At 38.1% G+C, this 15,763-nt stretch overlaps 1 protein-coding gene across 4 annotated transcripts in view; it reads left to right on the forward strand.

Annotated features, from left to right (window-relative positions):
* LOC112947338 (macrophage mannose receptor 1-like) overlaps positions 1 to 15,763 on the forward strand; it is a 49,335-nt gene that overhangs the window by 13,237 nt on the left and 20,335 nt on the right. For all 4 annotated transcript variants that reach the window (XM_026039397.1, XM_026039398.1, XM_026039399.1 and 1 more), the window contains exons 6-15: positions 855 to 1,001; positions 4,138 to 4,320; positions 7,630 to 7,787; positions 8,366 to 8,479; positions 10,168 to 10,283; positions 11,442 to 11,590; positions 12,371 to 12,570; positions 13,024 to 13,148; positions 14,210 to 14,297; positions 15,315 to 15,459. In XM_026039397.1, the coding sequence (XP_025895182.1) occupies positions 855 to 1,001; positions 4,138 to 4,320; positions 7,630 to 7,787; positions 8,366 to 8,479; positions 10,168 to 10,283; positions 11,442 to 11,590; positions 12,371 to 12,570; positions 13,024 to 13,148; positions 14,210 to 14,297; positions 15,315 to 15,459 (1,425 nt within the window). The remainder of the gene's footprint in view (positions 1 to 854; positions 1,002 to 4,137; positions 4,321 to 7,629; positions 7,788 to 8,365; positions 8,480 to 10,167; positions 10,284 to 11,441; positions 11,591 to 12,370; positions 12,571 to 13,023; positions 13,149 to 14,209; positions 14,298 to 15,314; positions 15,460 to 15,763) is intronic.

Raw genomic sequence — 15,763 nt, forward strand, 5'->3', positions numbered from 1 at the left:
TCTGTTTCTTAATTTCATTTTCAAAGGTAATGCTCTTGAATCCATATGGCCCGTCTTATGTGTGCAGTCTTGCATGATTTTGCTCCACTCAAGCTATCTCTTCCTCATCTGCATGACCCTGMATGTTCAGGAGTTGGCTATGCTTCCACTAGTGCATTTTTGAAGAACTGGTGGGAGCCTCACATTCTTCCATCCCTCTAGCTGCAAATAAATATTAGGAAAAAGAGTGTGTGGCCAGGGAGCTACGTTACCAACATTTAAACCCAAACTGTTCTGATTAGGCATTTGGGAGAGCTAACTGCTAACAGCTGAACTTTTCTTCAGGATATTCCTGTTAGTGCTAATAGAAAATATCTGAGTATTCTGCTATTATCATGTTATTTAGGCAAGTGGATAGGAAGTTCACATTAGTGAAATGCATACTAGTAAAACATTTATTATTTTTCTGTATTTACTGTTAATACTAAGCAGTGAATTTGGCTAGTAATGACCTGTTCTTTCATATAAAGTTTGTGCTCTTGAGGCTGAATGTTCTTCCTTAGGAAAGGGGGAAAACAGCAAACTAATGTACTCTTATACCTGTCATGAAGACTTCACTCCTGTCAAGAGGTCCTAACAACTGTGATGTGGATAAAATCTCAGCTTGTGGTTGTTATGAAATCTTCCCTCCTGAGGAAATGAACGTCTCTGTTCAGACTAAGGGACTGATTATTGTTGAAGATATTACTGTATTATTGTAGATATTACTGTAGCTAATAAATTAAAGCATCAAACAACTTGGACTCTGAGAGTTCCTGGGAGGATAATGGTGAGGTGCTTGTAATTAGTTGTTGGTGTTTTTGTTGTTTTTTAAGGAAACCCTTCTCCAGAGCCTGGAAAAATCTGTGGAGCATTAAATCCAGGCAAAGGTGCCAAATGGGAAAATCGGGAATGCGATCAGAAACTTGGCTATATTTGTAAACGAGGAAATGCTACTTTAGAATCTTTCATTATTCCTCCAGGTAGGTTGGGTCATAAAACTCCAGCAAATTATTAACGACCAATGTTTTACATCCATAATTCTCGTAAATGTTTTTTACTAGATGGTAAAATTGAGCAAATGTCACATCTCTACAGACTTTGGATTGACTAAGATTCCGTGTAAAAGTGAACAGTGTGGACTTCCTTTTTATTCTGGCCTCCATACTTCCTTCCTAGTAATCTTTCTCCAGTAGTTTTGAGCTCTATATTGCAGAAATTACTGGKTTTTTTTTCCAAATAACAAGCAGAAATGTCAGCTCCTTTTTTTCCTGATTTTGCCAATATGCAACCAATCCAGTCCACACATCTTAGGATAGAGACTTCTGCCTAATTCAGTAGTGGCTTCTATCTTATTTAGGTTTAAATGAATATGAGGAATGGCCATTTTTTTCTTGTGCATTAAGCTTTTGGTCCCCACCCCCTTGGCACAATAGTGGGGAGGAAGAAGAGAAGTGAGACAAAAGTTTTCAATTGTACAGAAATTGCTGAGTAAACATGGTGACAGATTAAACAGAGATTGGCAGCGATTCATATAATAAATTATTTTCCAAAATGTCCCCTGGAAGGAAGTCATAAAAGAAATAAGCATGTAATCATGCAAGGTGTTAAGTGCCCTCAACTTTTACTGATGTAAAGGAAAACTCATGGCAGATAATGTCTTCCTGATTAGGGCTCCTGAGTCAAGAAATAAATTAAGCCCAAATTCTGCATACTCTTACTTGTGCACTTAATGTTAAGCACATTCCTTTTGAAATTTTAACACCAGAAGTTTCAGCTGAGTCCAGCAAGGCAGTGTATGAGGGAACAGAGTCATGTTTGTGTCCAAAACAAAGCACAGAAAAATCTTTACAGAACCTGTACTTTTTTTTTTTTTTTTTTTTGGCAAATGAAGGTTTTTGTAAATACAGCTGCTGTGTAGCTTAGTGCAGCAAAAGTTTATTTCCACCAGGGGGCCACACAATTATATACATGCAGCTTATCTCAGCCTGACAGGRCTTCAGAGCATTTGCCACCCACTATTTTCCCTGGCAAAACTAGTGTGTATTTTTAAACTTCATTTTCTAAGAAAATGACTTACAAAATTGCTTGCTCTCATTTTGAGGAAAAGCTACAACCAAAAAAAAAAAAAAAAGAAAAATGTTTTATTAATTAATTTCAGTATGTTGATGTGTTCCACAGAAGCAGATTCTTTTTTTCCACACAAAATCCATCAGCTGGACACCTGAGACAATGCTTTTTTACATGCTAACGKGATCTCCTTGATTGCACTGTATATGACCAAATTTGAACCGTGTCTTTGTATTAAGTTAGATGAAGTCCACGGTTTTTCATTAGGGTGAAGAAATGTTTATATGAGATTGTGTCATCGTGTGCCTTTTATTTAAAAGGAGAWGGGGAAGCACAGAGTTTGTTTTCTCCAAGGAACAGAAATGAAGAACAGAGGATTTTTTCTTGCTGGGTAATACCCCACTCTGTCATTCCGTAAGATGCACCACAAAACCTAGGCTCTCAGTTGCTCCTCTTATTTCACTGCTTGCAACAAATTCCAGACCTGCAGCCAGAGGAGCCTCCCCGCCTGCCACAGCTGCTTCCGTGTTTACAGGAGTAAATCCTTGGTCTGAGAAACAGACCTAAACTAAAGATCCCCTGGGGAATAAAGAGCTTTGTGACAGTCCTTGTAGCCATGCCTGAACTGCTGGTGTTTGTTGTATAGAGTGGTGCACCTCTTGGTGGAGGGATGCACAGAGTGAACTGAAGGTGCAGAAAAGCCTATKGGTTTTTTTTTCCAAGTTGTCCTCTGACTCCAGTAGCAAACACTTCAAGCACCTTATGCCCAGTCCAGTAGAGACACAGGATGAATTAGACAGTTGTCCAAAGCATGGGCCTATCTCAAAAAAAGCATTTGCCACCTTGCTTTCTCCCTTTTATCCCACAGTTATCCCAGCAGCACTATAAACAACAGTAAAACTGTTTTTATTTTCCAGAGTTCTCCCTCTGTTTTCCCGTTCTTTTCCTTCAGTGGCAGGATTGAGTGACCCAGCACTCAGCCCCTTCTCTCTGGACAGACAAAATTCACTGCCTAACTCTTTCTGAGAAGGTGCTAGTGCTGACACTTTGCTGAAGCAGGTCTGCAAAGGGGAGGTTGTGTTTATAGCCGTGCCAGAAGTCTGTGTTGTGACACTACGTGCTGCTAATTGTTGGCATATTCCAGCTGCAATAGGATATGTGTTTGCAACCTGAGCCCGGCGGATCGTGGCTTTGGATGCCTACTTAAATATTTCCGTGCAGTAGACCCACTGTCATACCCATGCACATTTCTCCTGCCTCAACACATGTGATAAGGTTTTTGCCAAAAAAAAAAAAAAAAATCTGCAAATTTCTGCCATCTGTGTTGTGCTCAATATAGTGCTGTTTGCTAAGCCCTTCTGCCCATTGTAAACCAAGTGTTTACACTCCCAAGACTGAATTGTTTGCTGAACATCAGTGTGGTTATTGGCAGTACTCTGGGACTSTCTTGTTTTTTGAACTTCTACAAGTAATTTTTATGCATAAGCCATTTACTTTGGCAGTATAATTTTCTCTGGTGCCTTTTAAAAAGGTTCCTAAAAGCCATATTTTTATTTGGATTCTCTCATGCTGATGTAGAATGAGTTCTGTTTTCTGTGTTATTGTAGCAAATAGGACTCATCCATAAAGTGCTTAATATTTGTGGAGAAAAAAAGAAGTCATGCAGCCCTGAAAAAATGAAAAAAAAAATGCTGATATGAATGCAAAAAACTGACAGAGCACAACTCTGTAGATCTTATATTTTAAAAAGGATCATAGTATGCATACTTGTTATAATTGCATAATTGTTATAAGTGTATTTTGATGGTGAATTTTAATTCTACCTTTCCCTGTGTTGTGAGCATCGCTTTTGTAACTCTTAATATTCTCTGAGAAAATTGGAAGTTTTAATTTTCATCATGCTTGCATTTTATCTTGCTTATTTTTCAGTTGTGCTGTTCTTCATGAAAAACATATATAATTGGTTTGTTTGTTATATCTTTGCTATGTAATTTTCAGTCTGTAGATAAGAACATCGTTATAAAACTGTTCGTGGACATCTCTTTCCAGAGTCTAACATGCCGATCAGATGTCCCGATCAATGGATGTCCTATGCTGGTCACTGTTACATAATTCACAGGGTTCCCAAAATATGGAAAGATGCCTTAACTTCCTGCAGGAAAGAGGACGGGGATCTGGCAAGCATCCATAATGTTGAGGAGTATAGTTTTGTTATTTCTCAGCTTGGATACCGTGAGTATTATTCATAATGACAGTCTTGAATATGCTGTTTTTTTGCTAGGAAAAAGAGTCCGTTTCAGACAAGTTGTCTTAATCATGGGGTGCGGAGGAAGTTAAAATTTAATTTTCAGAAATGTTTGGAAGAAGAAAGAAGAGTCAAACTAGACCAGAGAATAGCTATGATCAATTCTACGAATTGCATCAAACCCACACATCTGTTTCTTAGGATCTACTTCTTCCTACCCTCACTCAAATACTTTGCTTCTTTACTCAGAGGCAACTATTCATTAGTCGAAGATGGTGTGGGAAGATGTGAGTTATATTATCAGCACTGCCATGTCCTAATTTTTACATCAGGGCCTGCCACCTTGTTTCTTCTGAAAAAGAAAGGTGTCTGTCCCAATATGCGGATTCAGATATGCATTGCTTAAATACATTTATTAGCTTCTGAGCACACATTTGAGTTACTGCAAAGCGAGTTAGACTGTAGATGCASAATGGTAATCAAGGGAGATGCAGTCATGCTGATTCCGAGGCAGTCTTGTGGCTGATATGGCTTTGCGTGCACCTGATTTTGAATATCTGATGTGCTTTGGTTTTGCATCCTAGCCAACTCTGTGGTCATTTGTCCTTGTCTCCATATCCCTGAAAGAGTGATTTGTTGGCATTTCAGGAACAGACCTGTAATTCTTTTCTTCTTTCAGTGGAGGTTATCTGTCAGGAAAAGTGAGATCTCTAGATATTGCACATTAGGATTTTTTAAATTAATTAGACTTACATTTGTTTCTGAAGGAAAATAAATGGATTCACCTTACTCCTTGGAAGTATATTATTTCATAGCTTAGCACTTTCTTAACTTCCTTTGACCGACAGAGCTGCACTGCTTTTGTGAAAGTGAATGTTTCTGAAAGGCAAATGAGACAGTTCTGAAGTCCCGAAGGAAGCTGGACCTCTCACATATGATGCACTCTCTGCAGTAGACTATTTTGGCAGTTTTCTTTTCAGAGGAAGAAAATCAAAACGCCCGAAGAAGCCTTTTAAGGCAGTCCTCTGAAGGTACCAGCTTACTGTTGCTCACCAGGGATATGAGAGCACCATGTATTGTGGTGCCTAGAACATCTTGTCTGCATGAGAAATCTGCTGGTTCACCCAGTGCTGTGCAAACAGAGCACAAGTCAGTCTTGGCTGCAAATAGTTCTCAGTCTCATGATAAAACRAAGAGGAGGTTCAGTGAGATGAGTATTGACATAATAGCCAAACTTGGTCAGTTTTTGTTGGCATAACCCACAAAGGAGAACTTTAGAGAGGAACACGGAGAGGAATAATGAAGTGCATCGTGAAAAGTTCTGTGCTTACACAGAAATGCAGCATGTGATAGGAGACAAACATGGCCAAGTGCATGTCTGGGAGAGTAGGAAACAGATTATTTATAAGATGGCTGTGAAAAAAAAAAGCTTACTATTTAGTCACCTAGCTTTAGAGGGGGTTGCAGAACTCCATGACTGTTTCTTCTTCAGAGTATATAATGCTGTGCAGAAAGCGACTCCACTAATTCTTGACCATTTCTGAGTTGCATAGCTTTCTGAGACGATTTGGATACAATGGTTTTTTATTTTTATTACAATGGTACATAGGAGCTTTTGCAGCAGTAATGCCTCTGCTGTTCTATGTGCCAGATAAACCCAAAATGGAAAGATCTCACCAAATAACTAAATGAAATAGAAATTAGCAGTATGGATGACAGGAACTCAGGATGGAATGATACATTAATCAACATAACAGTCACTGCAATCATAACAGGTTTGAGTTTTGGTAGCAAAAGAGAATTTTGAGAAAGTTGTGCCCTGAGGTGTGATGTTAGGGAGCTCATGAGCATGAAGCGCTGCCTGGAAGAGGAGGTGAAGATCTGTGTTTGAAATGGAGCCTCATGTCCAGTGTGTGTGAGCCAGGGGTACTGGGCAAGAGATGGTGAGGATAGTGCAGATGAGCTGTGAAGGTTAGTCAGACTTTTTGAAGGAAGTTAGACATTTGCACGAAGCCACTAGAGTGAATGGCATTTCTTGATGACTAACGTGTATATATGAGGAACAGGCAGCTCTTCAGGCGAGCTCAGCAAGTGTGAGATAGATGAGCAGGCAGTGATGAGAATGAAAACTGRCTGAAAGGCAGAACCTGCAGTGTTGTGCTCAGTGGTGGAGTCTAGTTGGGGACCTCTAAATAGTGTGTTCCCCAGGGATCAGTACTGGGTCCAGTCTTGTTCGACCTCTTCATCAATGACCTGGATGAAGGGACCAGGTGCACCTCAGCAAGTTTGTGGGAGATACAAAACTGGGAGGTGTAGCTGATTGACTGAAGGACTGTGCTGCYATTCAGAGGGACCTGGACAGACTGGAGAGATGGACAGAGAAGAACCTCATGAAATTCAATAAAGGGAAGCACAGAGTCTTGCACCTAGGGAGGAATAACCCCATGCACCAGTACAGGCTGGGGGTTGACCTGCTGGAGAGCAGCTGTGCAGAGAAAGACATGGGTGTCTTGGTGGAAAACCAGTTAACCATGAGCCAGCAGTGTGTCCTCATGGCCAGGAAGGCCAATGGGATCCTGGCTGCATCAGGAAGAATGTTGCCAGCAGGTTCAGGGAGGACATCCTGCCCCTTTACTCAGCTCTGGTGAGGCCACATTTGGAATAYGGTGTGCAGTTCTGGGGTCCTAAGTACAAGTGTGACATGGAGCTACTGGAGTGAGTCCAGGATAGGGCAGCTCTCATAAGAGGAAAGGCTCTGAGAGCTGGGGACTGTTCAACCTGGAGAAGAAAAGATGGTGAAATGGGAAAGAGGGGTGTTATCCATGTGTATAGGTATCTGGAAGAAAGACGTAGAGAGGATGGATCTAAACTTTTCAGTGGTGCCCAGCAATAAGAAAAGAGGCAATGAGCGTAAACTGAAACACAGGAAGTTCCATCTGAACGTGTTAAAAACCATCTTTACTGTGAGGATAACAGAGCCCTTGTAGAGGTTTCCCAGAGATGTTGTGGAGTCTCCTTCCTTGGAGATAGATACTTAAAAGCTGTTTGCGCACAATCCTTGGAAATGTGCTGTAGGCAACACATTTCTTGAGCAGTGATGAATCTCCAGAGGTTCCTTTCAACCTCAAACCTTCTGTGATCCAGTGCTTTATTTATGCACTGCTTTATTTATGAAATAGGGAAGCTTAATTTTCTGTGGCTGCCTTTTTAGCTTCCTGAGCATAAGTTCTTTTATGTTCCATGATTTACATCATATTAAAGGCCTGTTTACCAACCATATTAATCCTATGTTGCAGAGCCAGACGATGAGCTGTGGATTGGACTGAATGACCTCAAAGTTCAGATGTACTTTGAGTGGAGTGATGGCACACCTGTGACCTACACCAAGTGGCTTCGTGGAGAACCCACTCATGCAAACAATAGGCAAGAGGACTGTGTCATCATGAAGGGAAAGGTGAAATCATGCAGCCACTGGCTTAATTCTCACACCATTTCATTCATCATTTGGGATTTTTTTTTCCTATTCAAGAGTGTAAAAGTGGGCAACGTTGTTGTTCGAAGCACCCTAGAGTAGAGGTTTTTAAGTTTTACTTTTTTTTTTGATGAAAGTTCCTTGTTTAGGGTTTACAGGAAGTTATTTTTGTTGGTTCTCTGAAAATTAAGCATTAGTGGCTCCTTTCCCCAAGATCTGTATTTCTGGATTTCAGTTTGTGCATGTGGCCTTCAGAAGAAACTTTTTTTCATCCTAACATACATTTCTCTCTAACATCATAAAAAATTGCTTTATTAGTTGCTGACTTAAGTTAGCTGTATATCCCTTATTCAGTCAATTAAGAAAAAGAAACCCAGATTCATCCAATATCTTCATAGCTTCTTGAAGAAAAGTTGGAATTAAGTTGAATTTAAGTMATGAAATTAGATGTAGGTTTTGCTGCTTTTTATAACAGAAGAAAATCATTAAACACTTAAAAATGTAAAGCATGTTTTTGGAAGAGTCATTCCACTTGACTGACATGCTGTTCTTATGTTCAGGATGGATTTTGGGCAGACCATTCTTGTGAAAAGAAAGCTGGCTACATCTGTAAAAGGAAACCCATGTCAGAAGCTCCTGCAGAAGAGGAAACTATTGATACGGGCTGCCAGAGAGTAAGTGACGTACTAGTTGTTTGAGCTGAGCAGGCTACTAAGAATGATTAAGAGAAGAAAATGTCATCTAGATGATGTTGAAAGAACACAGAAAAACAGAAAAATGAGTCAGTGTTATCATTTGGCCTTCTCATTTCCATGGCAGATGGGAGTCATTAATAGTTCGAGGTTCTGGCTATAGTTTGACTCTTGATGCTCCYTTTCATTTCCAGAATGTTAGCAAAAACTCAGACTTGCAATAGGCCAATTTTCCTTGCTTTGCAATGAAACCTTTTGAAGGAATTTGCCTGTGTCAGCAATTGTTCTTTTGTTCTGTCTACCATTTGCTTCAACATTAGTCATGGCAGTGAGACTGCCTGTCCTCATAATGTTCTGCAGGTAGTGCTGTGGCCTTGGCAGGGCTCCCTGTGTTAAAGAGTATGTTATGAGTGCCTAAGTAAAATTAACTGATTGTATTYCTTCTGAACTGCCAAGTATCTATTGCTTATTTTGTGATGCATTTTGTGATGCTCACCCTCTGGTAACACAATGCTCAATCATTCTAGAAAACATCCTACTTTTTTTTTCTTTTTTTCCTTACCGTCTGGAGAGGGTAACATCATAACCACTAGAATTCCTTTATATTTGAAGGAATGCACTTTGCAGACTAAGTGCATGCTGGTAGAAAACAAAGTCTCTTAAAGGTAATGTATGTGAATTGTGGCTAGTTGCAGGAAACTCAGAATGTGTAAGCCTATTCCTGATATTTGATTGGCAAAATATTAGAATAGAGTCTTAAGGCTTGTCAATATGTTACAAGCTTGTCTGAGTTTACCAAGTTGTCTGATTATGGATTTGTCTGTTATATAGAGATCATTTTCAGAGAGCTTTAGTATTCACTTCAYTCTTTGCCAGTTTTGCCAGGAGATGCATTCTGAATACCTACAATAGTAAGTGCAGTCCTTTTTCACTGCCAGAAATGTTTTCTCAGTTTGGTAGACAAGGCAATTCAACCTTACTGCTTTCTCCTTCTCTGTATATAGTGAGAGAGGTAGTTGTTATTACTTCTTGTAAGTGGTTTGAACAATTTAATTTCTCTCTCTGTGGAAGATATAAAGAGCCAAGGTCTGTCACTCTGAGTGACCAGCAGTATCCCTTGGTCATCCCTGACTTCAAAATACATAAAGGTATCATAAGCACTGCAATTCAAGGACCTAAAGTTACCGAATTAAAGCAGCATTTCACAGATTGTATTCTTCYGTTACTGTACGTTTTCAATATACATAGGTAATATGTCAAAGAATGTCCAAAAATTCTGTCTTCCGCACGTTTAAGACTTTTGGAAGACCTACAGTAGTTTCCTGGAGAACTGTGTCAAAATTTCCCAAAGCATATTTTGCTTTGCCTTCCCATCCAGGGAATGAAATATTTAGACTTACTGTCTGATAAGTAGATAGAGAGAAGATAGATTCTGGTAATACCTGGTAATGGCTTTCAATTGGAGGTCCCCAGAGAAAAATAAGTCACCCCCTCGGTATTGTACAGAATGCTGTTATGTTTTACATGTTATCCAGTTAAATTATTTTCCMTTCTGTCTCTCAGTTTAATTGCTTCTTTGTCTGGCATTTTTGGATTTTTTTTTCTTTCTTTTAAAAAAGAGGTTTATAAAAGCTGCAACATATGTGATTGTTTAATGTTTATTTTGACAGGGCTGGAAAAGACATGGTTTTTATTGCTACTTCATTGGAAGTACATTTGTATCATTTTCYCAAGCAAATCAAACCTGTGAAAGGCATCAGGCTTTTTTAGCAACTATTGAAGACAGGTATGTAAAAGTCTGCTTGCCTGAGGGGACCACATGAAGATGTAACATCATCTAAATATCACAAGAAAGATTCTGATCTAAAATTGATGACTGATTGATACTGAGCAAAAACAATGAGAAGACTGAGGTCTGACAGTGAGGTCTGAGAAGACTGTAGATTCTGAACTGCTCAGAGTTTTTTACATAGATACTCAAATGTGCGAATTCACTTTGTAGTAAAGGTAGGTGATGGCTGTGAAAGCAATATTGGTCTMGACTCTTACACCAAGCAAGAAAATGTTCTATGTAAGAAATCAAGTGTTTTGATTGATTAAGCCTTATACCAGAAATGCATTCCAATTCAGCCATGGTTCAATATATGGTAAATTCCTGAGCAAGTGGTGCACTTTATTGAATGTGGCATAGTGCGAAAAGGGTTAAAAAGCAAAGCATGTCTGTGGTTTACTCAGTGCGTCTGTTTTTTTTTCTGTAGTGTCGAAGTAGGAATATTCTAGTACTGCAGCTTTGATAAAAATGGCTYAACAACAATGTGGTCTTTAGACTATTCCATTTTTGAGGGGTGACTTCTTTTATTTGCTTTGATTTTGCAAGAACAACATCCATAAGCTGGACTTTCACCGTGGTGAACTTTTATAGGCTTCCTTTCTGCATGGATCTGGCTCTCAAGCATAACTTTTTCCATATGATTATTGAGGGATTTATGGTGCACCTTAGTTTGATAATTGCACAAATTTGTCGTCTACTTTTCTATATTTCTGCAGTAGTGCTGGAGAATTCTTTTCTCATTTTGGATATATCTGTAAAAAAATCATTAAAATACAAGGATACTAGAAACTCTSAGAAAATACAGTGATATTCTGCTAAAGTCATATCAGATTTCTTCCCTTATCCTTTTCCAATTTCCTGCCAGTCCACCATTATGTCACCTCCTTTATTGAACAGCAGAAGAGAAGATAAGAGTAATCTTGAAATCAAGTTTACTAGATAAGTATTTGATAATGGGGTTTTTTTTTTGGCTTTCTTCAAGTAAATCCATTTAAGCTACTGTTTCAAGAAGGTACAAGGGTAATTCTGGAAAAGTAATAAACCATTTAACCTGTTTCTTTCTTTTATTATTTATTTTCTAGTATTATTTAACAGCTCTATTCTTTTGAACAGATATGAACAAGCCTATCTGACTAGCCTGGTGGGGCTGAGAACAGAAAAGTACTTCTGGATAGGACTTTCAGATGTAGAAGAAAAGGGAACTTTCAAGTGGACTAATGGCGGATCTGTCTTGTTTACACACTGGAATTCCGAAATGCCTGGTAGCTATCGCTCTACACTGTGTAATGAGTGCACTGCCCCAAATGCTCATTTCTCATGTATTTTTAACTCATTCTGTAGTCCCAGCTTGGTGGCATAATCACTAATTGAAACCAGGTGTTTCTGGCTGCTTGCAAGTGTGCTGTGGGTGCCGTTGCTAAATTCCTACTTGCTGCTGAAGTGAGTTTTTAACAATAGCTTGTGAAAAAATCTTTAAACTGCAAAAAAAAAAATTCTGATTTGCTTCTGTTCTGGGGAGGTCTGATTATAGAGTGCTTTAGAAGAACACTCTCCACAGGTGTACTGCGTCCTGCTTGCAAGTCCTGCCTGTGCAGTCATGTCTTGTAGAGTATTTGCTCACAAAATGCTTTGAGATCTGTGCATAAAGTATGCATGAAGCATCTCCAGTATTAAAGAGGATCCTAGGGCCACCTTCACCAGGGAGTGCTGATATAGCTGCTTAGTGATTAGGAACAGATCTGAGGTGAATATTATGAATGTAGCAATTCAYGGAGAATGTAACATACAAAAATTGTGCTAGTGTGTGGTAGATGATGTCCTGGAGAAGACTCAACAGTCTTTCCCTAGAGCCAAAATAGATTGAATGATTCCTGAAGTTACGATATTGGGCATCCTAAATGTCATGCTTTCATGGGAGGATGATAGGAAGAGTTTCATCTCTGACACAAAGATTTAATTTCCGTCAGGTTAGAATATGGAGTTCTCTTAATTCCCACTGTCCTCTGAAATGTTGCTTTTTTTGCGTTCATGTTTGCAAACAGGAAGAAGGCCAGGCTGTGTTGCTATRAGAACTGGAATAGCAGGTGGTTTATGGGATGTAATAAAATGTGAAGAAAAGGCAAAATTTCTATGCAAAATGTGGGCAGAAGGAGTGACTCCTCCACCTATTCCTACAACCACTCCTATTCCCAGATGTCCAGAAGGCTGGGACTCGAACAGTCGTATTAGTTTCTGTTTCAAAGTAAGTATGCTGCTTAGTTCTGAAGGTAGTTTCTGCTTGTTAGCTACACCTAAATATAATTAAAAAATGTATACTAATGTTTTTACTGTTTTGTAGTCCTTGTGGATTATGTCTTGTCCCCTCTTGAAATGGTTCTGTTTCTGATACTGTATTTATTTCCGTAAACTCTAATCCTCAGTTCTTTAATTTCACCTCCCTATTCTTTTAAGATTAAAAGTGCTCTACTCTGTTTTGCCTTGCAGCAGATACTGCAGTCTACTAACTTGTCTCAAAAATACTCATCTGAAACTCAATTTCACATAGCTGAACAATTGCAAACTCTTAAGTACAAAGTTTCTGTAATTGCTGTAGAATAAGCAAATTGTAAATGGATGGCTTTTTGATAGCTAGTGTTTCTTGATATCGTGATTTTAATGGTCTATTATATCTGTTTGTAAAACATATTCTCATTAGCCTTTTTCAAGAGGAGAGCAAAAGAGAACATGGCTTGAATCTCAAGAGTTTTGTCGAGCCATAGGAGGAGATCTGGCCTCTATTAATGGTAAAGAAGAACAGTATGTGATCTGGCGTTCTATTGCGTGAGTATCTGGAGTGCAGYCATCTGTTCACTTTAATTAGTGTTTTGATCTTTGTGAAGTGTTTGATTTCAACTGTATGTTTTCACTTGTMAATAACTTTGTTGAGGCTGCATTTGTGATCTTGAGTAAAACCTTTTACAGTGGATTTAGGGATATAAAATTGCTACAGATGTCATTTAGCTCAACTTAAGTAATATACAAATAGTGTAACAATCTGGATATAAATCTAGTCAATGTATTGTTTGTTCTTCACTTTTATGAACTAATCAGAGAATAGGAGCACCTCCAGGTTAATTTCGCCTTTGCAGGGATTCTCAATAACATTAGTAGGTCCCTGAACCATAAAAGGTGAGTGGAAGACTTAGGAATGGGATCAAATACTCTCGAAAAGGCAACACTTGCAATATGACCTGAGTAGATTGGACACAGTGATGAATTKTATGTCTGTCTAACTGGGAAGCCAGAGTGTAATTATGGCAACCTTGCAAAATGCTGCAGCTGTACTAGAAGCCTTATCATGGAGAAGAACKTCTGTGTGTTGAATTACCATATGTCTGCATATCAGAACATTCAGATAGGTCCACAAAGCCTGTCTGCTCTTGGACAAGTAGTAGTTTAAGGTGCCTTTTTTTWAAAAAAATGCAATTCAACTGCAGCAGATAACAGGATAATGCATTTGGAAGCTAGAAGCACCTTCAAAGAGCAAATGAGAACGTAAAACATGGGGAAACAACAACTACTGGACTATTAAACGAACGCATTGAGCCACCTGGTTGGATTTCCTGGAGTAGGATTGTATCAGGATATTTTCTCTATAAAATGTTGATTACTATTTCAATYGATCTTAGCTATACTACTGACAGCTAGCAATGACTACATCTTCAAAAGCTTGCAGAATTTCCTCAGTGTTTGCAATTCTTTGTAATAACTTTAAGCATTATCTTTACGGAAGCTTATCAACCGTTGTGAATTGATAGGTTGTAAAAAATACTTCAAATCCTCTTGGCTTTGCTTTTATATTTTAGGTGCTTATAAATGGAATGTTTATTATTTTTGCTTAGGAATAATGGGTTCTACCACCAGCACTTCTGGATGGGCTTATATTACTTGAATCCTGATGATGGCTTTGTTTGGAGTGATGGATCTCCAGTAAGTGGTTTATTTTTACAACTGTTATTTGCAGGTCCTGTGTTTCTCAAGAATGTGTAGTGTATGTGTTTATTTTATATGTATATAGAAAAAMCATATATTACATATATACTACATATACATATATTTGTATTACATAAATATATATTTTTATATATTTATAATCATAGCTATAAACTATCGTTTGAGGCCTTCTATAGCTGAATTTATGAATAACAAACTCATGGCTTGATTTTTGGCAAACACATACTGATTTTTAATAATGAAGAGTGCRCTAACTCAACAAGAACATCATATTCAAGGGAAATGATTTTTCATGTCTATTTTGCTTGTCTGTTCTTACAAAATGTAAGGTTTTTAGAGGAAAAACAATCTGTCCTTAGTATTTATTTTATTTTCTATTTAGATCTTCTTCTGAAATGGCTTACATTCCTGCATTCCGGTTGTTTTATGCAAGGGTGATTTGACTGTACCCCAGACTGAGATATAAAACCATAGAAACAAAARTGGTTTGGAAATGTGGATATATTTTCTTATAAAGTTGGTTGRAATTTATTTGGTGGAACAGTCTACCATGTGGAAAATGGTTTTAAACTGAATTTGCAATGTGTGCAGGAAAAATCAGATTGCAGTAATATTTTTGGGAGGAAGAATGCCAACATTTTTATTGTGTCTCACTGATATCCTAATATTTTGTTAATATAATATGTTTATTTAATTTAAAATAAACACATAGCATACATTGTTGTCATCATCAGACGAGTTTTACAGAACTTGCATCCTTTAAGAAATGTTCTGCTAGTTGTGTCTGAAGATAACTGATATAAACTGTGATTGGATTGCACTCTGAAAACAAATTGTAAATGTCAGCATTTGCAGGGGGAAGTTCTGGTTTCCTCTGTTTTTTAAACTATTATTAAAAATAAACCGTGAGTCTGTGGTTAATGCTGTCTCCTCACTCTTTCCATTATTGTCCTTCTATACAACGGAATCATCACAAAACTTTTTCTGTCATAGGTGAGGTATGAAAATTGGGGCTTTGGAGAACCGAATAATTATCAAGGAGTTGAACTTTGTGCAGAGATTAGTGGCGATTCTAGTATGTTGTGGAATGACAGGCATTGTGATTATCTGTACGGATGGATTTGCCAGATAAAAAAAGGTACTATTGCTTCCTCCTGTATATAAATATAATATAGAATAAAAATATAAAATATAGTAGAGAAAGAACAGAACAGAATCACTTTTTTCTTAGCTATGATCACAGCAGTTTTCAAAGCTGTTCATCAAATTGGTGCTCTGTGGATAGTGAAATATCAAAATGGTGTATGGATTACCTGCCTTTGATATATTCAAGGAAACAGAGCCAAATACGCCCTGGATATGGTGGGATCTTAAAAAAAAAAAAAAAAAAAAAAAAAAAAAGGAAATGGTAGTTTGAATATTCATGTTCAGATATGATTTCT

Source organism: Nothoprocta perdicaria, unplaced genomic scaffold (assembly GCF_003342845.1).
Source record: "Nothoprocta perdicaria isolate Ctin4 unplaced genomic scaffold, notPer1 scaffold_23, whole genome shotgun sequence".
NCBI lineage: Eukaryota > Metazoa > Chordata > Aves > Tinamiformes > Tinamidae > Nothoprocta > Nothoprocta perdicaria.